The sequence below is a fragment of the Panthera pardus genome, unplaced genomic scaffold (genome assembly GCF_024362965.1).
Source record: "Panthera pardus isolate Hobbes unplaced genomic scaffold, ASM2436296v1 HiC_scaffold_17, whole genome shotgun sequence".
In the NCBI taxonomy this organism is placed as follows: Eukaryota; Metazoa; Chordata; class Mammalia; order Carnivora; family Felidae; genus Panthera; species Panthera pardus.
Window position 1 is genome coordinate 15065978 of NW_026526732.1, and position 25276 is coordinate 15091253.

At 38.7% G+C, this 25276-nt stretch overlaps 1 protein-coding gene and 1 long non-coding RNA gene across 21 annotated transcripts in view; one reads left to right on the forward strand and one right to left on the reverse strand.

Annotated features, from left to right (window-relative positions):
- SYNE1 (spectrin repeat containing nuclear envelope protein 1) overlaps window positions 1–25276 on the forward strand; it is a 476190-nt gene that overhangs the window by 397625 nt on the left and 53289 nt on the right. For 18 of the 19 annotated variants that reach the window (XR_008422842.1, XM_053904367.1, XM_053904354.1 and 15 more), the window contains 4 exons: window positions 223–348; window positions 2920–3075; window positions 11024–11182; window positions 14069–14235. Coding sequence is in view for 18 of the 19 variants with exons in the window: in XM_053904367.1 (XP_053760342.1) it covers window positions 223–348; window positions 2920–3075; window positions 11024–11182; window positions 14069–14235 (608 nt within the window). In the remaining variant the exon portion in view is untranslated. Of the gene's footprint in view, window positions 1–222; window positions 349–2919; window positions 3076–11023; window positions 11183–14068; window positions 14236–21515; window positions 21726–25276 lie in introns of those variants that run through there. The other variant, XM_053904371.1, reaches the window with a different exon arrangement.
- On the reverse strand, window positions 14035–21396 carry LOC109256407 (uncharacterized). 2 transcript variants are annotated; one of them, XR_002075635.2, is made up of 3 exons: window positions 21125–21396; window positions 16682–17140; window positions 14035–14555 (listed from the first exon to the last, which is right to left on the reverse strand). It is a non-coding gene; the product is annotated as an uncharacterized LOC109256407 (long non-coding RNA). The 2 variants fall into 2 exon arrangements; XR_002075636.2 differs by having other exon boundaries at window positions 16682–17143.

The window sequence follows — 25276 nt, forward strand, 5'->3', positions numbered from 1 at the left end:
GAGTCTGTATGCCCATTGTCATAGGGAAAAGTGAGGCATAGCATAAATGTAGAACTCCCGCTGTTCTGATGCTGCCTACGTGAAAATGGATGTGGACTCCCCTTCGCGTTATTCACCAGGGTATCTTTGTTGTTTCTCTGGGATTCAGGAGAGTGTTTGGCCTTCATTCCAGTTTCCTACAAAGAAAAAACACCATGAACTTTCTTTCTCCTCCCATTCTAGGACTGGGAAAAATGTGAGAATGGTATAGCTGATTCTCTGGAGAAGCTACGAACTTTCAAAAAGAAGCTGTCTCCACCCCTGCCAGATCACCACGAAGAGCTCCATGCAGAGCAGATGCGTTGCAAGGTGAATTACTGGACTGACGTTTTAGCCATCACTTACCTGTCTGCTTCTGCTGTAATGTTGCCCCTGAAAGCCTAATTCTGTCAAACTGCTGTAGCTGTCTACATGTAGATGCACGTTCCTAGGATATTGCGTTGGGGCAGGCAACTCTGGTGAAACTTGGTTGTTGATTTATTGCAGCTGATGAAATTATAGGCTAGTTCATGGATTATCTTGAGAAAGCAAATGACAATGGAAAACACAGCATTAAAAGATATTTAAAAGCTGGATCGAGGGCAATGAACACAGTCTTTTTAAAGCATCTACACTGGGGAGTTGTTGCAGCAGAATAGTCTAGTTTACGGAAAGAAGAACGAGGCTTGGCAGCCTGGGAATTGGCCGTTGGAGGAACACCCTGTCCTCCAGACTCTTCCATAAGGAAAATGGGATCTCTAAGTAGCTGATTTCAGTCAGAGCATGGAGAGACACGGTCATTCAGTTACTCTCAGGGCCCTGACTACCTAAAGAGTAAGGTCAACCTGTCAGGTCACAGTTGGAAACAAATCAGGAGCTGATACAGACCCCTCCCTGCATCATGAACTCATGGAGACCAAAATGACCTAGTGGCTGTAGGATTTGTTCTGTCCATGCCCATCTAGTCAGCTGAAGTCTTTGGATGGCAGTTCTCTGCCGAACGATGTGCAGATCCAGTAAAAACTGTCTTTGCAAATGCTCTTTCTCCCCCAAATAATGCATGTCTTTGCATTCCCCAGTCATTTGCAAATTACTGCTCTAGAGTAATGCTGTTTAAAACTTCACACGTACTTAAATGATTTGGATTTTAAGCAGAAGTTCTCTGCTTCACTCTAAGAAGTCATAAGCATTAAAGAAAGGTTGATTTTTTAAAAAGTCTTAAAATCATGATGTCAGAATTTTCCACCAGTATTAAAATTTAAGGATATTCTTTGAAACTTGAAAGAGGCAGGTTTAGGAAAAATAAGAGATAATATACATTAATTACATCATGGATGGCAAATAAGGAAAATATTATCTTGAGATGTAAATTCAGAAATACGCCAAGATTAAAGCGTTTGTCAGTTTATAAGAAGTGATTAAAGAAAATTTTGATAAACAAACGAGCATCAGTTGGGCTCCTCCGATGTGCCAGTGATTATGCCAATATTATCTCAGTTGGCATAAACACAAGCTTACAAGTACAATCTGTTATTTCTGTTTTATAGATGTGAAACCTGAGCCTTCTAGAAGTTTAATAATGTCTCAAAGTGAGTCAGTATCAGGGCTGCCTGAATCCAGAGGCTGTATTTTTACTACATGGACTCATCTAACGGAGTCCGTGGGTCTGAAACAGTTGGTTTTTGGTGGTGGTGGTGTTTCTTTTATAATCCTTACACCGTGGGTTATATCTGATGTTTGGGTTAGGGCCTAGAAATTGGAATTAAAAGGGGAAAAATCTTTACATTGGTTTAACAGTTTAATGTCTGCAAATATAAGCAGAAATACTGTATATTTAATCCACCTGGATGGTTTGGTCTTTCAGCCAAATACTGTTACCATGGGACTTCGTCTCCTAAAATACAACAGTTACAAACATACCCTGCTATTAAGTTCAGAGATTAAAAGGATGCATTTTGGTCCAGCTCTCTGCTACTCTTCCCCAAAGCACCCTTTGCAGCAAAACAAAGCAATTACCTGGAAAATTCAGACTAAAATCTTGTTTGTCTAAATTGCCTGAGAAGTTAGCCTCAAACAGGACTGTTAATTGCCTTTGCTTTTGGAAACTTGTCTCCTGTGTGAAGAGACAAAAAGATAGGGGAAAAGCCACGTGAAATACTCGATTTATACACAAAATTGGCTGGAATCTAAAAGCATCAACAGCTGGCAAAAAGCAGGTTATACAAATTGCAAAGCTGGTCATCGGTTCAAAGCATGCAAAAACCAACGTCAGCTCATCCAAATAGTATTTTATGGATTTGTTCTTAAATCATTCCCCAAAAGGACAGAGTACATAATTTTCTTCAGTAACTTGAAGAAATCTGTGTTCCTAGAGGAAATGTATTTCCGTTATTTTCAATTGAGTAATAATAGCAATGGATCTTTTCAGCAACTGTGTTAAGTCTCTATCACAGACTGTAGCAACTTCATAGTGTTTGAAGGTGAAAGTTAACCTAGGAGTTTGTTTGTTTGAAAATATTTTGTTAACATGATCAGTAACTCAGGACAAAAATAAAGGCTAGATCAGCCGTTTATGAAATCAGTTTAAAAGTAAAGAAGATCATGCAGTGATGAAACTTCAGCTTAGAAAAGATGTGCCAAAACGATCAATTAAATGGCAAATAGATCATAGGAAGATTCTGTAAGCAACTGGGGGTTTTGTCAGTAGAACTTGGCCAAGTATCAGATTACATCAGAGCAAATAAAGTAGATACCAAGTGAGATGTTCAAATAGAATGGGATGGAAAGATCATTGTACCAAGAGGGGATTCCTAATACACCTCAGAAATTGATGATAGATATCCATGGGTATTCACGTTTTTTGGGGGGGGGGGGGGGTTGTTGCTTTTTTCTTTAATCTAGGAGTTGGAAAATGCAGCTGGGAACTGGACAGATGACTTGGCTCAGTTGGCTCTGCTGAAGGACACCCTCTGTGCCTACATCAGCGCCGATGATATCTCCATCCTGAACGAACGCATGGAGCTTCTGCAGAGACAGTGGGAAGAACTGTGCCACCAGGTAGGATGAAGTCTAGACTCCGCGTTAGCTCGGTAAGGTGGAAAACTGGAAGATGGCTTGGAGCGTCAAATGGCTTGACCCACGTTTGGACCCATCCCATAACTCAGAGTAGACACAGAGGAAGAACTCTGGTTTTTGTGAGCATATTTCAGATTAAGTCAATTAAATCTTAATATTATATTTGAAATGCATCCAAACTGGATTCTCTCGCTGTCCCTTCCACTGGCCAGCAAAACAGTGTAAGAGGAAAACCAGTTTTTTGGTTCACGGATGGGGTCTTGCTAGGTGGATACTGGTCGTCTTTTTCTACTTTAACATGTGAAAAAGCTTTGTTTTATTTGCAACTTCGGCTAAAACTGTGGGGGTGGTTTTGTGTTTGGAATTGTCGTGGCTTATTGATTTACCAGAGTTGTTTCCTCGTAATTCATGTGTTTGGCATTTTTAGTCATACCTGATTCGTACCTTCTTAATAGCTTAAAAGAGATCCCAGATTGGATTTTGATTTTGAAATGAGAGGGAAAGATTGGCGGAAAGGCAATGAGAAGGCATCCAAAGTAAACAGGAATGACATAGATCAAAGGCCCACAAGTGAAGAACAGACTCTGACCGAGGGCCTTGAGACCAGACCCTCTGGGAAGCTGGGAGTGTGTCTATAGTGTCCCTTCCTTCACCTGACTGCTCTGCTTGGCACATAATAGGCTGTGATGCATGGTTGATAATTTGTTAAATGGGCCAGTCACATGAATTATTGTGAATTTCACAAGCTATGGCAGATGCTCCTACAATCAAGTTTACAACAGAGTGGAGAGGAGAATGAGTCCAGAAGAACTTGTACAGTGAAGAAGAAAACTGGTATAAACAAGTTAAAACAATGTATAATGATGTAAGCAAACTAAGGGCAGTTTGGGTTGCAGGGAATAAAGGAAACGCTCGTTGCAGCAGATAAATCTCGAGCTGAGTGCAGGGAGATGGGGAGCAGAGGGGACAGATTGGTGTGGAGGGAGCAAGCAGATGGGTTGCACGAGGTCATAGCTTGAATAAAGGTACAGGTGTGGAGTAGACAGAGGACCTGGCTGGGGAGAGGCAAGTGTTGGATGGATGAGGAAGGGGCTTTTGAGAAAGGTCTCGGTGCCTACCCAGTTTCAGGCCAACTGTGCTATGCTAGAGACCTCTTCTCTGCCATCCTCCCCACTTTTTCTGACTTTAGAGGTGCTTATCTTCGTGCTTCAGGAAACATTAAGCAAAGTTTAAGAGGCTCAGAGCCTCCTAATTCATTTGACAGCAACAAGAAATTTGTTGTTAGGTAAATTTCTCTGTATGTTTAGATTAAAACTGAGATACTTTTCAGACCATGAGCCAAAGAGAAACCCTGGAGCACATTTTGTAAATGTGTGAATAATTTCCTATGAATATATACTTTTAAAAGGCAGGAATGTAAGAGATGATGTTGAGTTCAAAATTAATTTAGCCATTTTTTATGGAGCTTCATAGTCTTAGTGAACACAATGAGAAACTTACATGGAGCGTAATAATACTAATCACAATAGTATATACCTCTTTGAATTATTCAAGCCCAAATCAATACATTAATATCCAGTAAATTATCATATAATTTTCTAATGTAAGGACTTTATCATGGCATATCATGTAAGTGAAAGATAATTTGGTGGGTACAAATAATGGAAAATGATCACAGCAATGTTCAATTACTTTTACGAGCCTTATTCATTTGTTTTTCTTAAGATTGAGAAAACTCCAGCACTACTTGCTGACTCAACACTTTTCAGCGTATCTGTGAAGTTAATTTTACTGTATCTGTTTCTCTGGCTAATTGATGTCTACAGAGCCTTCAGAGAGATAACACTTGAGATATTGGCTTCCATTCCTTTTCCAAACCTGCCATGAACTGCCCTACCCCAAGATCTTGCTCAGATCATTCTTCCTGCCTAGACTGACCATTCCTTCTCTTCTAATTTTAACCTTTTTTCAAACTCCATAACCCCTGTGATGCCATTGTTTGAGATCCTCAGGCGTCAGTATTTTTCTGTTCCTCTGAACTCCCATTTCTGTTTTGTCCAAACCATCATGTGACAGTGAGTTGTTCCTCTCTTCTTCCTCCCTCTCTTTCTTTCTTTCTTTCTTTCTTTCTTCTTCTTCTTCTTCTTCTTGTTCTTCTTCTTCTTCTAAATGTTTGTGGCTTTATTTCAAGACTATGAGGCCCTTGGGTCACCTGAGTGGCTCAGTCAATTAAACGTCTGACTTCAGCTCAGGTCATGATCTCACAGTTCATGAGTTCAAGCCCCATGTTGGGATCTGTGCTGACAGCTCAGAGCCTGGAGCCTGCTTCAGGTTCTGTGTCTCCCTCTCTCTCTGTTCTTCCCCCGCTCATTCTCTCTCTCTCAAAAATAAATAAACATTAAAAATTTTTTTTAAAAAGACTATATGAGACCCTTAAGAATTAAGACCATTTCTTTTTATCTCCAGTGCCTAGAACAGCTCAGTGTTCATAGGTACTATTAATTAAGACAAGACTTTAGGGTATTTGTTTTATGTCATAATTCTTATGTTCTTCTAAATGTAAAATAATGGCAAGGTCTCCGAATATTTTGAAAGTTAAGAAGATTATGATTGTGCAATATTTTTTGATTTAGGAAAACTGGTACTGGGTAAAAATGCTATGAGACACAAAGGGCATAAACTTCTAGTTATGAGATGAATGAGTTCTGGGGCTCTAACGTACAGCATGGTAACTATAGTTAACAAGACTGTATTATATACGTGAAAGTTGCTAAGAGAATAGATTTTTTAATTTATTAATTAATCAATTTAAAATTTTATTTATTTTTTAAAGTTTATTTTGAGAGGGAGCACATGCGCACACTTGAGTGGGGAGGGGCACACAGAGAGGGAGAGAGAAGCCCAAACCAGCCAGTGTTATCAACGGGGAGCCGGAAGAGGGATTTGAGATCATGAGATCATGACCTGAGCTGAAACCAAGAGTCAGGAGCTTAACCGACTGAGCCACCCAGGCGCCCCAAATTTTTATTTATTTTTCAAATTCCAATATCCGTAGCATACAATGTTATATTAGCTTCAGGTATGCATATAGTGGTTCAACACATTACTCAGTGCTTGTCAACATAAGTGTACCTTTAATCCCCTTCACCTATTTCACCCGTCCCCTACCTGCCTCCCCTCTAGCAGCCACCAGTGTGTTCTCTATATTTAAGAGTCTTTTGTTTGTTTGTCTCTTTTTTAATTTGTTCATTTGTTTTGTTTCTTAAATTTCACGAGTGAAATCATATGGCGTCTGTCTTTCTCTGACTTATTTCACGTAGTAGTACAGCCTCTAGATCTATCCATGTTGTTGCAATCGTCAAGATTTCATTCTTTCTTATGGCTGAGTAATACCTTAAATGCTCTGACAGCATACACAAAAATAGGAATCATGTGAGATGATGGATGTGTTAAGTAATCTTGAGGTAATCGTTTCGCCATGTCAATGTATATCACAGCACCACATTGAACACCTTAAACTTACACACTGTTGTAATTCAATTATATCTCAATAAAGCTGAAAAAAGAGAAAAGGGGACAAAAATTTATATGTTTACAATTGCTCACCAGACTTAGGTATATCTAGGCAATAGTCTGTTTGGAAATACAGTTTGAAGGCTGCTGTTATCATATAATGTGCCCTGAAGAGATTAATACCTTGCACCTGTGAGTGGACCAAGTCAAAAAAGAGGAAGCAGATTGACTACATCGTGCTTCTAGAAACTTTCTAAATTGAATGTCTTCAGGCATGAAGGTAAAGCATACTGATCTGACGTTACTTCAATCTAAAAAGAATTAGTTAAACCAGTGAGATTTTAGGCATGGGTAGTCATACAGAGGTGTCAGGATATAACTGTAAGTAGGAATATAAATTAGTTACTAGTCCTTGAGTGAGTTTCCGGAGTACTTCTGTCAAGTATGAAACCACAAAAGGAAATGAGCTTGGGGCTGTGTCTCATTTTAAAAGTTAAAAACTTCAGTTAAACATGGCATTATCCCACCGTTAAAGAGCAAGTCGTGTGTCCGTATTCCAATGGAAGCAGTTGATGAGAAGGCAGGAGTGATTGGGGCTGCCGGTGAGAGTGAGGAAGACACACTGTAAGTAAATGTTTCAGGGGAGGGTCGATAGTACAAAAGTAAACTGTTTATAAACAGACTCCCCAAATGGTCTGTTGTGCCCGTGTACAGCCTTAGCTTATCTTTGTCCTGATTCCTGTTTTGCTTCGTAGATCTGTGTGTAATTCTAGTTGAGACATAAATATATCACCATTGTCATTGCTTGGTGTTTTTCAAATTGTCATGGTAAAAATATTCGAAGTAGAAAAGGATGTATTTCCTGTTCAGCTGCCTCAGGCTCTGGAGGTTTTAGCTGGTTCTTGCCAGCTGTTGGCAATGCAGTGCGTGTGTATACCCTTGAGAAAACATAAATATGTGCTAAGCTGATCACGAATTCGAGGGTTTCGGCTGAACCCAAAGACAGAGAGGGTAATGTTCACTTATCATATAGCCTGAATATCAGTGTTACAAACCAAAAGGACAATGCCGTCTCCATTTTGAATGTAAGTCTTTTGAAACGCTTTTGGTGGCACTTTGCAACCACTGCCTGTGGTCTACCTGTTTCTTTCCTCTGTTGCTTTAGCATAAGCAAATGAAAGCAGTGCTTTCATGGTGTGTAAGAAACCCGAGAGCTTCTTAGTGGTCTTACTGAATACATGGGGGTCAAGGAGAAAAAAAATACTAAAAATTCAAATGATACCCTGTAGTAGTAGCAGCAGCAGTCGTATATTAAAGGCCAGCTTTCATTAGATCGTTAGTATGTACCAGTGGCCTTCTTAAATCATTTTCTTGTTCGTATTCTATTATGAGCCTGCTGTATTCCAGGACACGTATCAATGCTTGGCACGTAGTAGACACTTGTTTACTGCAAACAATAAACACTTGCTTAATGAAATTTGGAACAGACGAAAATTCATTTATGATGAAGGAAGTGAGGCTTAGAGATGACAAGTGACCTTGCCCTGGTCATATCCTTAGTAAGGGATAGAGACTGGGTTTTTGAATCTCAGCTGCCTCTGGATATTTGATCGTAATGTTATATTGCAGCCTGTATCAAAGACTCCAGCTTTGCTGGCTCTATCTCATACGGACTATAAGCAACTGCCTCAACTTTGTCTAACCTTCTCTTTTCTTATCTTTGGAATGGGGGTAATAAAACCTACCTCTCAAAATCGTCTGTGATGTGGTGATCTTCCTTGCAGATGTTGAGAAAAGCCCTGGAATTCATCCTTGCTCGTGGCCAAGATTTGGGGGAAAAGAAAAGGAGGAGCTACACGTAGCAAGACCTATTAATCTTAAGTCTGAAGGGCAGGGGTTTTTGCCCTTTTCTTAGAAAACAGTTGCTTTTGGAGGTCCCAATTACAAAAATATAGTTTCAGTTTGGACATCACTTAAAACAGAATTTTAATGACCAGCCACACTCTTGACTCTGATGCTCTGTGAATGAGAAGGAAAAGTTCTTCACCAGAAAATTCCAAATCTTAGCATTCCAGCAGAAGATCGGAATACACTCTGCTGTCAGAGTTTGAGAGGGAAGGGATGCTGGAAGGATCATGCGCTTAGCTGAATTTTAGCTCCAAAAATTTTTAACCTGCCTTTTCTTAGCCTTTTCCATTCCTGCCAGTGAATTTACCCTAAGTAAATTCATTTCTCTTTGGCTGTTCTGTATTTTTCTGCCTCAAAGAAAACAACGATAAACTGACTTGTACTATTGGGGAAACACTCAAGGGATTCATCAGTGTCACCCTACCCAGAGAAACTTTTGTTTTAAAAGCTCATAATTAATTCAAAAGACTGAATTTGTGAAGACTGACATTTCATAAACTATGTGAGGTTATGGGGCCCACTGTCTAAGCAGTTCACTCTGACTAGGCCCAGCCCTAGCATAGGGAACCTGGTCTCAAAGCCTAATTGTTTTCTTAGGTGTAGAATCATAGACATTTTGGGTTTTGTGGGACCTTGACTCATTAACACAGCCAACTACAGGCAGAATTGCTAACTAGAAGTATATAGCACCTTAGAAACTATTTTTATTTTGATTTTTTAAAAGGAAATTGGTTTGAAGTGTATCACAAAGTGAAATGGGTTGATGGATAAGGAATATATGTATTAAAGCAAAATGGAACAAAATGTTAACAATTTGGGAGTTAACAATAGGGAACATGTTATGAGTGCTTGCCATTACAACTCTTTCCACTTTTCTGTATGCCTCATGTTTTTCATAATAAAATGTTAGTGAAAAAAAAGAAAATTGAGAGGTAGGTGCGTAATGTAATGGGATGACTGATAGAATGTCGAGCGTTATCAGCATGAGTGCGTAGAACATCCATAAAGAAGGATCATCTCATTGCCACTCAAATGACGTGATATTTTGGTAACAGGTAGTTTAGCCAACTAAAAATATTCCTTACGATCTTAACCAGCCCTGCAAAAACAAGACTATTATGATGTCAGAAAATTTTTAAATTCTGGAAGGGATCACTCTAGACCCACAGATAAGGAATGGGCTCCTTGTGTTTCTAATGCAGAAAGGGCTGTTACAACAGCCCCATTCAAAAATGGACAAGGATTTGACTAAATAGTTCCCTAAAGAAGATACACAAATGGCCAAGAAATGTGAAGAGATGCTCAACATCATTAGCCATCAGAGAAACGCAGATCCACATCGCAGTGAGATACCACTTCACGTCCACTAGGATGACCAAAATCAAAAAGGCAGATAATAACAGGTGTCGGTGAGGATGTAGAGAAATGAGCCCCCTGTTGCTGGTGGGAACGTACGCTGGCACAGCCACTTAGGCAGGCCATCTGTAGCGCCACTGTGTAACCTGGCAATTCCACTCCTAGGTATATACCCCTAAGGCCACTAAACGTGTGTCCCCACACACACTTGGACACAAGTGTACAACAGCAGTATTACAGTAGCCAAGAAGCAGAAACAACCCAAACATCCATCAGCAGTTGAGTTGGTAAATAAAACGTTGTCTGTCCACACAATGGAATATCTTCAATAGCTAAAAGGAATGAAGCACTGACCCATGGTACAACATAGATGAACTTTAAAAACATGCTAAGCAAAATTGTATGGTACGTGAATTAAATCTCAATGACGCCGTAATGCAAAAGAAATAGAGAAGGAAAAGACACAAAGGTTAATAAATAAGACAGAAAGCAGGAGGGAAGTAAGAGAACTTGTCCAAAGTAAAAGGATTGGCATAGAGCTGAGCCACAAGGGACCCGTCCTCCACTTCTGACCTCTTGCCACTGTGTCATCTGTTCCAATCTCTCCAGATACCTGAGATTCAGTTCTTGCTTCCTTTTTTCTTTCCTCCCTTCTTTTCTTCCATTTCCCTTTTCTTCCTTATTCTTTCCTTTCCTTTTCCCTTCTTTTATCCTTCTTTCCGTTTTTCTTCTCTCCTTTCCTTCCTTCATCTCCTATCCTTTCCTCTCTTTCTTCTTTCTACTTTCTCTTTCAATGAAAGTACATTAATGATGGTGTAGAATCTCTACAGGGAACCAATCACAGTGTGGGGCTGGGTTGTTCAGAACCTTTAATGAGTGAATGTGCATGCGTCTAACTCTTCAGGAGGCAAGTACAGGGTTGGATCCCCACCCTCCCCCCTCCCCTGGCATTTAGCAGCAGGTCCTTGTTGTGAAAAGTGAAAACTTGCTGGGGATTCCCTCCTGGCACCGTGTCCCAGGGAACAGTGACCTAAAGAGATGCACAGCTAGTGCTTATTCCAGTCCACCCAACTGACTTTATTGGCTTTTTTCCTCAGGGTACAAGTTCTGCTCTCATTATCCCTTTACATTTTCTCCCATTGAAATTTTTCAGCTCTCCTTAAGGCGGCAGCAAGTGAGTGAGAGATTGAATGAATGGGCTGTCTTCAGTGAAAAGAACAAGGAGCTTTGCGAATGGCTGACCCAGATGGAAAGCAAAGTTTCTCAAAATGGAGACATTCTCATTGAAGAAATGATAGAGAAACTCAAGAAGGTACAGGATGCATGGCTACATATGTTTTCACTCTTCGTGACGCTTAGGCATACTTTTAGTAGGTATAAAAAGATGGTCTTACTCATTATGAAATTACTTTCCTGTAAAAGGAACACTATATTTTAAACGTTTGATCTTTTTAATATGAAATAAACTTGCATGGAAAGGCCTCTTTTACATACAAAATATATGGAGGTGATGAAGTTAATTATCTGCTGGTAGACAAATGTTCAGTATTTTTTGGCTTTAGCTACCTGTTCAGAAGGAATCATTTATGTATATTGCTTTTGTGGTTTTGTTTTTGTTTTTAAAGAGGTAAAATCACTTGAGAGAAACCAAAAGAAAAAATTCTTAGGATTAGTTAAACTGGCATTTTCTCTATAAAACATAATTCAGAGACAGTTACAAGAATGAAGACTTCCTGAGAATTTTGCTTCATATTATTTTCAAGTTGTGTATAACTCGCATTATTTTATACATTCATGTGACATGGATGTTTTTCATGTCAGTGTAGGCTGATCGAATTTACTAGCATTGAAAAATGTTTTTGATGAGATCGGTGGTGCTTTTACATTATTTTTGGACAATGAACCATTTTTACTTTTGTTTAGTTTATGTTCCTTGTTAGCACATATCACTGCCAGGTTTACGGTGTACTTTCCCTACGTACTTGTTTCTTATCCCTGTACAATGAAAGCCCCACTGGATTATAAGCTTTGCCGGAAGTGTCTTTGTCTATTTTGTTCATTGCTACATCTCCTGACCCTGAGCAATGCCTGCCTTCTCATAAGTCCTCAGTCACTATTGAATAAGTGAATTATAGCCTCGTTTGTCCTAAAATAAATGTAAATAGTAGGAAAAGATATCTTTCTGCATGCATACACATAAAGAGAAAAAAAACTCTAATGTGTCAGCATGCAATATTAATAACCTTATAGGCCTCCACTTAAGATAGAAAATTCTGGGGGCTCCTGGGTGGCTCAGTGGGTCAAGTGTCCGACTTCAGCTCAGGTCATGATCTCACGGTTCGTGGGTTCGAGCCTCGTGTCAGGCTCTGTGCTGACAGCTCAGAGCCTGGAGCCTGCTTCGGATTCTGTGTCTCCCTCTCTGCCCCTTCCCCACTCATACTCTCTCTCTCTCTCTCTCTCTCAAAAATAAATAAACATTAAAAATTAAAAAAAAATATATATATATATATATAATTCTAGCAATAAACATTTGTATATTTGATATTGTAAACCTTTAAAATGTAGACTAAGATAATACAAATTTCATTTTACTATCTGCCCATACCTTTGCCCTTTGATAGTTTCTGGATACCAGATAATGCTCTACTAGGCATGATTAATGTCTTATAGGTATTATGGTGAAGTTTGCCATAGAATAAATTTTGGTTAAGTGTGTATCTATACTCTCATTGATTTTCTTCATGAAATTTAAGGTAGTGTATTTTGGGGGTGTGGAAAAAAACTATCTCTTGAACAAAATACAATGACCATTTAAAATTTAGAAAAACGTTAGTTTTTCACATAATTTTGTTATACTATCTGGCACAATTCAGAAATGATCTTTAAAATATTAACTATACTATTCTTATATAAAATGAGTTAAGGGATATAAAAAGAAGTCTTTATGAGCTTTCCTCTTGTGGTGTCAGTCATCTAGTGTTTTGGTCATAGAATCCCACTGTATTGAAGTAACATAAAATGCAGGACAGGTGCGTTGGGGTTGCTGGGCCTAAAGAGAGCGCTCAACACTGAGATAGAATAAAATTGCACTGGCTTCTCCCATTTCTTTGGAGTCTTCTTGCTTCAGTAACTGACTTGAGGGGATAACCTTATTGCCACACTAACTTTAGATCAAGAGAAAGTTAAAATATCCGTGGCCCTATAATACCTATCTTTGTGTATTATTTTGCTGAGATAATATTTGCTGCATGACAGGAGTTTAGCCCAAAATTGAAAACGGTGATTCTAAAGATTGGCTCATGTCACTGTGGCACGAGTAAGAGGATCATTGGTCAGGCAGTGAGAGTTGGAGAGGACAGGAGATGTCCATTCATCATCACTTTAACCATACCATTCAGTGGACTTTCTCTCGCATATGGAGCCAGTGTTTCCTTATCCAATACAATTTTTAAGAGGAGTGAGTGCAGACACTGGGTGAATGAAGAAGGTTGGAGACCCACTGATCCTCTAAGACTAATGGTTATCATTCTTGTGAGTTAATTTGCCATGATTTATGTGTTGTAAAGTATTGACATGATATAGAGGATAGCTCTATTAAATGAAGGTATTAATTCTTAAAATAATCTGCACAAATAATTGACAGAAACACATATATGCTTTTACATATATATACATATATGTCAGTTATACATATATAATTGCGCAGACACACACACACACACACACACACACACACACACACACCTTCTAAGCCTCTTAGCAACTATTTGTATGAGGATTGATTCTAAATATAACACCAGGTTGGTGATTACAACAATAAGATATAATTTCCCAGCATTAAAATCTTTCAAGTTTTGTCTTTTATATCTATGTATATACTGTTAACTGCTTTTTAAATGCCCATTTTATGTAAAAAAAAAAAAAGCATCTCCATCCTCTTTAAGACCATCTCTATGAAAATTCAATCGAGAGTCTATGTACATACTGAAAATAATAGGTTTAATTCTTGTGTACATGGACTGTAATGTACTTGTGTACATTAATTCTTGTGTACATGGACTGATAATCACACAGTATTCTTCCTGCCCAAACTATTTCCAAGCAGTGGAAAACTGTAATTATCATGTTTCTAGTAGAGCCAGGCTGAATGCATTAAGACAATGATTTCTGACCTCTGTGATTGCTATTTATTATGCAGGATTATCAAGAGGAAATTGCTGTTGCCCAAGAGAACAAAATACAGCTCCAGCAAATGGGAGAACGACTTGCTCGAGCCAGCCATGAAAGCAAAGCCTCTGAGATTGAATACAAACTTGGAAAGGTCAACGACCGGTGGCAGCATCTCCTGGATCTCATGGCAGCCAGGTACAAAGGATTCTGGTCAATAGGACACATGTATGCAGAATTTTAAAGCATTTGGTCCACCTTTCATTACAGTGAATCTTCCTCTGTGTTCTTTCTCCCCACCGTTTTTAGGCTTTTCTCATAAATGTCACTTTCATGAACTTTGAAATTCTCCTTCGTATGTAATAAATTCAGTGGTGTTGCCACTTAGCTTCAAGTCATATCAAAACAAAACCCATTCTCAAAAGGAAAATTCTGTATTTCAGAGCTTCATGGGTATTTAACCTTCTATGAGGAAGGAAGTAAAACTGCTGGCTAGTATCCATGGAGGGTATTTTTGTCTGCAATAGGAAAAAAAAAAAATATATATATATATATATATATAAATTTATATATGTACATATGTGTGTAAATATTTATATTTGTATAAATTTATATTTATATAAATTATATATTTATATATGTACATATATATGTATATATACTTATATACATGTATATATACACTTATATATATACATATATATGCTTATATATGCTTATATATATGTACTTATATATGCTTATATACACACACACACATTCCTACTATATTTCCAATTAGCAAAGTGTGGGAATAAAGCTAATTATTGCCACTCTGCTTAGCTGTAGAAATAATCTGCTGCATTATTATAATATTGTGTTAGGTTTAATAACTGTAAGTGTCTGCCTTGTATCTGGGAGGAATATTCAGTTGCTGCTGGAGAAGGGCAGGGTGAAGAAAAGAGATAAAAGTAAAGAAATTAAAATATATAAGGGTCTTTATTAATAATATAAAAGTCTGGTATAATTAATGAGGCACTGGGCTATTTGTTATAAAGGGAATGACTAAAGTAAATGCTTTATTTGAGGTGAACTTGGCTTCATGTTGGATGCAGGTTCCATGAGGGCAGGCATCTCTGACCATTCTATCCACTGAATGTCATGACCAAGAACAGCGCCTCAATTTGGGCTCAATAAATATTTAAATGAATGAATACTTGAATATTTAAATGGGTATTCTTTTTTATGGCAGTTAGGAGATTTAGAATATTACAAATGCTTCTGATTCACAGACATCTTGGATGTAACCAACAATACACTTTTTAAAATCTGGGTTCTTTTCCTTAGCCATGCTGCATGAATTTGGACCTGAAATAGTGCCTTTTGAATACTGTGTGCCCACAAGAATTGCATATGGTCATGGCAATTCCATATGTTGATTTTGGAAATAACTAGCATATTTTTTTCCACAGAGGGAGTTATCCAAGAGAAGCTAATTTACAAAGATGAGATTATAATTTATGCTAGCAACAATGAAACAAAAATGGAATCAATGTTGATCAGTTTTCAAAATGTTTAACAACAGCACTGTGATGGCTAACATTTATTGAACCCTCAATTTGTGCAGCGACCATGCTATAGGCTTCATACGTGTCTTCTCATGTTTTGTTCACCGCACCCTTTGAGCTGGGCATTATTATTGTACCCATTTTCCTGATACAGAGGCTGAGGCTCAGGCTTGTCCATGGCCCCTCACATGCTAAGTGGCCTAGCCTGCACTCTCTGATTCTACACCCCATGCTCTGGAGACTATATTATGCTGTCTGCCAAACTTATGACTTCCTTGTCCCTGCTCTAAAGAATGCAATTAAAAGGAAATTAGACTCTGTTATTTATTTCAACAATCTAGTTTCCCAATCCTTTGTAAAGTGCTGACATCAGCCCTGAGACATTTCGAGGCTACAAAGACAGAGGTTCCTTTCCTTGAGAAGTTCATGGTGGGCACAGAGACATGCAAAAAGAAATCCAGTAAAGTGATGAGCTAAATGCCCGGGTAAAGGTACTACAAAGAAATGGAAATGTACGGTTCAGCTCACCTACTCCAAGTATTCCAGCGTATGTAGGTTTTAGAACCCCACTGCTATGTTTAGCCTCACTTCTCAGTCCGTGATAACCAAATCTTATTTCAGAAGGACAAACTGAAGCTCTTTATTCTATAAATACCCTTCTTAGGGAAGCCGCCCAGTTGGTAAACATCCCTGGATTTTTTTGGTCAGATTATGACTCATGGGTTAGCTTACATTGCCATGTAATCCAGTTAAACTAGTTAATGTTCTTTTCTCATCTTTAGTGGCTCAGTGGTATGGAATATGGGGGATACACTATGTTAAAGATGTTTTAGATGGAATCTAATATAAGTTAATCATAAGCAGCTGGTTTAGTGTATGAACTAAATTTACATTACATCAAATGAGGTAGGCGATTTCTCCTCAAAGTCATGTTTATGTATAACTTTTCTGTTGTTCAAGTGAGGATTTTCTAGGTGTTATTTATTTTTCCAAAGATACACTAGTAAACTTGAATCAATCAAATATTTATAAAATATACGTGCTTTATACTACAGTCACTAAAACACTCATATGTTTCTACGGTTATAGAGTCTTACCATACACAGATGCAGTTCCTACAGGAGATTCTGTCGATATGCTGTCCATTTCTTTTTGCCTTCTTCTGATGTGTACCAGCTGATGTGCTCACCGTTCATTTGCTCTAGAGTTTAGTGCCACACTGGGTTCATAGTCTCCTTGAAGCCTCTCCTAAATGACACTTGGCCGTCACATTTACTTTCCATTTCCTTGTTTATCAGAGCCTCGGGAGGACACAGACCAGCTGACCGTTCCCCACACCCATCTTCAACTATGACCTACCAGCTCAAATATCAAGTTTCTATGGTTCAGTCTCATTCACCACTCTTCCCTCTTCCAACTTTGTTTTCCTTCCACACTGATTCATTAATGCAGAACACAACTTAGTTGAGCCTTTTGATATTTCTGTGCTGTTTTGGTGTTCTTGTGGGAATGGAGAGGTTGTTGCTGAAGATTATATTTTCAGGTGCATAGCTTTCCTGCTAACAGAAACAGGAAAAAGAAAAGAAAGAAGATGCACTGCTAATAAACCTGTTGCATGCAAATAGAATGTATAACTTTGAGTCAACTTCCTATCACTAGTGGATTAGCTTAAACCATTCTGTCTAACACAAAATAAATGTGTTTTGCATTGAATTTTTAAACTGTCACTAAGAGTTGTCAGCTTTTTAGGGCAACAAAATTTGCTTAGTTATTTTTAGGTCTTAGGGGATAATGCTCTAGTATCCTGACCATAGTTTCTAGACCTGCTCAGTTTAATGTAGCAGTCACTAGCGACCCGTGGGTCTTTAAGTTAACTTAAATGGGATATAACCAAGCTATGGTTTAATTTTAATTTTAATTATAGTCAGTTGTGCTAGTCATATTTCCAAGGCCCATTTGCCATATGAAGATAATGGCTGCCTTATTGGGAACTGCAGATACTGAACATTTTCTTCATCCCAGAAAGTTCAGTTGCTCAACACCAGCCATGACAATTGGCCAAAGCATTTCTGAGCCCTTGGCTTTCATTAAGAGTCAACATAAGAGGGGCACCTGAGCGGCTCAGTCACTTGAGCATCCAACTGTTGATTTTGGCTCACGTCATGATCTCATGGTTCGTGGGATCAAGCCCCACGTGGGATCGTGGGATCAAGCCCCTCCGTACTGACAGCGTGGAGCCTCCTTGGGATTCTCTCTCCTTCTCTCTCTGTCCCTCCCCCTCTCACATGCTCTTTCAAAATAAGCAAATAAACTTTAAGAAAAAAGAGTCAGCACAAGAAACAGTCATTGATGTAATTTCTTTAAAACTGTCTGCTGGGATTCTGCCTCTCATTTTGTCAGTGAACTCTGTGAAAAAACCCACATAGCAGTTGTTCTAGAGTTCAGCACTAACAGGAAATCTGTTTCTTAGCATTAGTTGTTCAGTGCTTTTTATAAGAGACAGTGTATTATTGAACTTTCCCCATTTTGGTATCTAGGAAGGTCAGACTTGATTGTGTGCTCTGTTGTAATGATGTTTGTTGTTTGTTTTTTGTTTTTTTTTTTTTCATTAAATCTACTCTCTAATATAAGGATATTGCTCTTCCCTCTATCAAACCTAAATCCCCATCACCAAAACCAAAGCACACTTTAGTTATTTGGCTCTTTTTTTCTTTTCAATAACATCTTCATTGAGATCTAACTCACGTAGCATACAACTCATCTATCACAAGTATACAGTTTAGTGATTTTTTTAGCACATTTAGAGACCTCTGCATCCATCATCACGGTTAATTTTAAAACATTTTCATCACCCCCAAATAAAAGCCTTAATCACCTTCTTCCCCTCTACCCTCCCTCCTTCCGTGGCCCCAGCAACCACTAAGTCACTTTCTGCCTCCACAGGTTTACCTGTTCTGGACAGTTCATATACATGGAATCATGCAATCTGTGGTCCTTGGTCACTGGTTGCTTTTAAGTTTGCTTGGCAAACTTTTGCACAAGACTATCTAGTAAATATTTTTAGCTTTGAGGGCCAAACGGTCCCTGCCGAAACCCCTCTGCCATATCATAAAAGCAGCCTTACGCAGTGTGGAAACCGAAAAATAGAGCTGGGTTCCAATAACATTTTATTACCCAAACAGGTGTCGAGCCATAGTTTGCCGACACCAGCTCTAGGGGTGTAAAAATGAAAAGAACGTGGTGCCTACCCAAGTAAGAGTATAAAGCAGGTATACATGACTCCTCACCACAGGCCTTCCTTCCATCTTCCCGCCCGCTCTCTTACCCCCATCTGGCCTGGCCGCTCCTGATTGTTCTTCATGTTCTTCCTGTTCTTTGGATTAGGTGAGATTCTTCTTACCCTGTCAGCACGCTTTCTGTACTGCGCTTAACAGAATTTCCCTCTACTATAATCAGTATCTCGTGTGATCAGTTGTTTGCAATTCCTTTTCTCTCCTAAGATGTAAGTGTGTCCATAGCAAAGCCGGAACCTAATATAGTTCTTTGCACATAATGGTCACTCCAGTAATTGTTCAGTATCTCTAGTCTAAGACATAGTATGGCAAGTGCCATATATGCAGATAGGAATAAAGCAGAGCATGGGCTTAAGGCCTCCACTGCTTGAAATGTTTCTGCTTCAGCTACGCTGAAATGTTAGGCAAGTTACTTATCTTCTGACTACCTCAATTACCACATGTGTAAAAATGTATTCGGAGCATCGCATGAGACAGTACCTTAGCACTGCCAAGTGCTCAGGGCACGACGCTTTCTCAGCCCAGAGGGAGTTTAGAGGCTGTGTAGGTAAAACGCACACGCAGTGCAGGGAAGGCTTGGTCAAGTTGCGGCAGCTGCCCCCAGAAGGGATTTGGAGTTCCACCCACACTCGAGGAAAAAGAAAACTTGATTCTTGGAATCTGTGGCTGGCTTTATCTCAAGGTGGCCAATTTGGAAAACTCTGGCCAGGATCAGGAATGTATGGAGGCAGCAAGCACGGATACAATGCAGAACTAATCAAGAGGCCCGAGTCTAGTCCGCCTCGTTCTGCCTGTGTGACCCAGGGCTCGCTGCAGAAGCTTTCTGAGCCCTAGACTCCTCATCTTCAAAATATTCATAAGAATAACTGCCATAGCTCCAAAGAGGCAATGCTGGAGAAGGACCGTGAATACTATAAAATGCCACATATGCCAGTCTTGTTCTTTTAGATAGCTACAGAGTATTCCATAATATAACATAACATAACATAATATAATATAATATAATATAATATAATATAATATAATATAATATACTGTGTATAATATATAATATATATAATAATATATATAATATATAATATACTATGGTTTATCCAATATTTTCCCCACTGATGGGCATTGATATTGTTATCATTTTTTGCTAAGACGGTAATCGTGTCTTTAAAGCCTTGCTTTATATTTCATTTGTTGGCACAAATATATTGTCCTAATGATAATGAGCATGGGGAAAAAATTTTAACCCATGAGGAGAACTAAATAAGGTAAAAAGGAATTGAACTAGGAAAATAACGGCAGTAAAAGTTTTCAAAGATCTCAAGTTTTCAGGAATGTTAGTCATAATCAAGAAAAAATAAATTTCCCTAGTGTTACGGAATCATGGCCTACATATCTCTTTAACCAAAGCTTAGATGTTTCTATTCCTGATTGTTAAAAATAATAAATTATAGGAGTGATTGTTTTATAAAGAAATCACAGTAAGATATCTTTATTTTTAAAAAATTTTTATGAATATAATATATTGTCAAATTGGTTTACATACAACACCCAGTGCTCATCCCAACAAGTGCCTTCCTCAATGCCCATCACCCATTTTATCTTTAAATAGCAGGACTTGAAAAGTAATTTTATTAAAACTAAGTCGTCTGGACTGTATTTCTTATGTAAAATATAAGCTTGCTTCTTTTAAAAATAAAATGTTTCTGTTTTAAAAGCAATTATCTCACATAACCAGAACCAAATGCTTTCTTTTATTTTGCAGTTCCTCATATAGGCCTTTTAAAAAGAACTTAGAAAATGTTCATTATTATTTTTGTATTTATATGTGTGTGTATATATACCTTGATCCAAAAAGGTTTTAAAGCAGCCAGCATTCACCACATTTTTTTAAATTCCCAGTAATTAATAATTTGAGAGGCTATTTTCTTTAAAAGCTTAAATTATGAAATTACTATAGATTCAGTGCAGAAAATTTGAAACTCTTGAAATCCACAAAACAAATTTATCTGAATCCCACCAAGCCAATGAACGGATGCTTTTTTTTTATTACCTTAAAATGAAAATGTTATTTGTGTCGCTGTACATCATTATTTTTAAAAGGACAAAGGTTTTGAATATTAGGGGAAGAATACTATTTCTTCAGGTACTCTTTTGCTTCAACAGTCTATTCAAAAGTGAAGACCAACTCCTTTTCTACTGAGTATCTTTTCCATCCCACCTTCCCAAACAACCCCTAAAACTCCTACTTACACCATTTAGCTCGCATTTCAAACAGCAGACAAAAAGAAGTTGCTCTTTTTTGCTACTACAATGGGCCGCGCTTGTGGAGGTTTTGTTTGTTTGCATTTGGGCGATCTATCTTTTTCGAATATCCTTTCCAACTTAGCAAACAGCCCACAAGAAGAGTTGACTGTTCTTCCAGAATGGCAGTGTCTGCAGGCCAGCCTTATTTTTGATATCCTTCTTTCTTTAGAAAGCCTCCCCCTCCTTTGCAGATTACACTGAGCCTTTTCCCCTTCTTACACTCGTGGCCTACATTCCAGGAGATCAGGCCTGGCACATGTTAATGAATGTAGGTTTTATTTAGAAACATGACCACTTGTCACTGCTCAGTGTCATATTATCAGGCAGAGACCTACCAACATTTGTTTAGAGTGAGCATTTTCATACTTCCATACGCAGACAAGGGGAAGCTTTCATCCCCACGCAGGATTTAGCCTTTTGCTCTGCAGACCTAACTTTTGCAAGTTGGAAGCTTCATGGTGGTGGCGGAAGATCTGTGTGCCCTGAGGATGGCAGAGGACGGCTGTGTGGACTCAGATCTCCCAGAATGTAACTGCGATGTCACAAGGCAGGCATCTCCTTGAGTTTCTTCCATTGTGCATAGCTTTCGTGTTACGTGGGGTTCGTAGGATAGATGCTGGATCTTTAATCCATAATTGCGTTTGCCAGTGTTAAGTGGAGATGATTTGGTGTTAGGAGCTCGTTGGCCGTGGACTCCCAAGAGTTATTTGTCGGTTTGTTTTCTTGTTCCCCCTACTGGGCATGTGGAGCCGGAGGGAAAGGTTAATGAACTTGGTTATGGCTTGGTATTCCAGTTGTCTCTGGACTGTATGCGTCATACGAGGGGTATGGCCGAGGCAGAGAGGCTGAGACACAGGAAAGAGATTCAGAAGGAGACCCAGTAAGATGATCCAGTTGGTCTATCATCTGCTATTTAAAGGATGGGCTCCTGATGAAACTGAAATTCAGTCTTAGCCAGTTCCCAGCTTTGTGGCTGAAAGCTTTCCCTTTATTAAATAAAGATCTCATATTGCAGGGGCCCAGAGGGTTTTGTGTATGAGAAAAGCCATTTCTGTATAGGCTTGCCAGTAAGTTTTGGTCACTGACCAGTATAAAGGTTTTAAAACATACGCCAAATGGAAAAATGTATGTCGAAAATAGTAATTCTGTGTATTATGCAAATATTTATTTCATGATATTTTTCTGTTAGAATAATGTTATATCAGGAATTTTAGCTTCATTAAAAAAATACTATTCTTGTACCATAACATCCTCCAAATAAATTCCTATTAACGAATAGGATTTACTAATGGTGCTTTTGGTTCTATTATATTTAGAATATGAAATTTTGTTTTTGCTTTTGTTGATGGATCTACTAAACTAGGATGAAGGAAGATAGTGATAAATACATACATGTAACGTGTATATGTGTATATAGATATTCGTGCAACAGTGTTCAGACGCTGGACGACTGGTTTTAGTAGTAGAACCCTTCTGAAAAAGGGTGAAGTCCTGTGAGGCACACTGGACTGTGCAAAGAGACCCATCAGCTGCAGGGATTTACAGATTTACAAGACTTTTGCTAAACAACTTACCCAGACTTGTGACATCGGCAAACATCCATTTTGAATTATAATCCTGGATGCTACCAAAAGGAATGTTGCTCAAACTTCTTACAGTGATAGATGAATAGAAATATTGTGACACTTTACCCAAGGATTTCCTTTAAAGAAATAATGGAAAAAAGATGGGACATTTCTTAACAAAGAATGACTCATGTCCTGCAAATACCGCGTTTCGTAAGGTCAAGGAAGATGTATGGGGGCTTTACTACCCACTTCCTCTCAGCTCACATCTGCTCCCCCCAACACACACACAATGCATTTTGCTGTTTGTAGTCAAATGCATGTTTTAAAAAATGAGAAAGCAAAACTACTTAAATGCTCACCCCCATTGACTTCACTAAGATTTACACATTCATTTGAAAGAGGAACCTGTCCCTAATGGACTATATGAACAAGCATTTCCATGTCACGATGCCCCTGACATATTGCACACTAACTGCTCTATGGGAACTCATTCAATATTATACAAGATTACTAATCTTGTAAATTATTTGACTAGTGTAGACAATATCTGGGGGAACAGTATTTACTGACATTCTTTTGTGCCTTAGATCTTTTGATAATTTTGGTAAATGAATTTTGAACCAAGGGGATGAATGAATTTTAGTACTTGACAGACCATTCGCAAACGTTGGCCTTAGAGGGAAGATTTAAGTATGCGTTTAATATCAATGAAATTAAAAATAAACTGTGCTAACTCAATAAAAGTCTTTTACTTAGGTAGAATACTAATTATTAACGCTTATCAGGCATTTAAGTAGTGCCCAACTTTGTGCCAAGCACTGAGTTTAGTACGGCAGGGGAAGGGGAAACCCCAAAGTAGAAATTCACAGTTCCAGCTTTCCAAGGAACTTAACGTGGGGAGAGGAACTTGTGTATAAATAATACCAGGGAGTTAAAATAAGGGAAAGAAGGAAGCAAGCACTGAATGAGGTGTTCTTCCAGTCTCCAACTCCACACGAAACCCTGATGATATTATGAGGTTGCTATAAAGCATGTGTCCCAAAGCATGGGCCGCGTTCAGCTACCAAATCTGAAGACAGGAAGCTGGTCAGGTGGGAGAGGTTCCCGAAAGGACTTTCTTCCAGAGATAAAACTGGGACAGACATCTCAGTGCAGTCTCCTTGTGTTTATTGACTGTAGACTGTCCTCTCAACCTGGACCACGGAAGCAGGATGGCCAGGGCCGTGTTAAATTCCAAGCCCGTGCCATGGCCATTGGTAACGTGCACCTACAGCTTTGTATCCAGTAGCTATTCTAAAACTGTTATTCACTGGCTGACAGTCAAGTGAGTTTTGTCTTATATGTGAGAAAATGTGAGTAGGTTGTATGTAAACATTCTTGGAATTATTATTGAAGGTCAATACCTTGGACTTCCCTGGGGACAGCGTACAATTTGTATTTACAAAAATAACTAGAGAAGTCTTAGCTTGAATAGAATTATGAGTCATGATAAACAGAGAGAAACACATGTTTTCTGTTTCCTATCAATAGAATGTATTGTGGCGTATGAACATAATTTTTAAATACATATTTTTTCCACGCAATGTAGGTAAGATTCCTACATTTTTTTCCATGCATACATATTTTTTCCATGCAATGTAGGTAATGTACCTAACAGTACCTTTACAAACTGAAAATGTTTTTCAAATATAGGTATTGTAATAATTAATGAAATACAGGTATTATTATTAATAATTGGCCATAGTGAAAATCCTTTTAAAAGCATTTGTGTGACAAAGAGAAAAGTGATTACATCATGACTAGATTTTTATTTGAGAGAGAAACATTGGCTTGTAAACATTCTATTTATAATGGAAGTGGTGATATCAGTTTTAAGTAATTAAAAATAAAGAAAAATGCTGGGGCGCCTGGGCGGCTCAGTCGGTTGACCATCTGACTTCGGCTCAGGTCATGATCTCGGGGTTCATGAGTTCAAGCCCTGCATCAGGCTCTGTGCTGACAGCTCGGAGCCTGGAGCCTGCTTCAGATTCTGTGTCTCCCTCTCTCTCTGCTCCTCCCCCACTCGCACTCTATTTCTCAAAAATAAATAAACACTAAAAAACAATTTAAAGAGGAAGGAAGAAGGAAAGAAGGAAAATGCTGCAAAGACTTTGGTTATAAGACATTTTCTTCAGAGCATGGCTCTTGACCAGAGCAGCTTCTCAGAGTCCTCCAAGGAGGAGTTTGGAGGAGGTGGGAAGAGAGTTGGCCGGTGGCCTCTGTGCTTTGAAAGCACCCCTAAGTGATCCTGGAACAGCCCCTCGCTTGAGAAGCCCCTCTCTGCTGTCTGAGAGTAACAGAGCCGAGAAATACTTGATGTCTCGGGGTGCAAGTCCTCCGTCTCTGAGAACATTCTTTATCGATTCCTGCCTTGGAATATGTCACATCCCTGGAGTTCTGCAAAGTCCTGTTGCCGATACCTCTTCAGTTGAGCCAAGTTGGCACCTCGGACGTTGATGTATTTTGCTCATCTGCATTCGTCTATGTTATA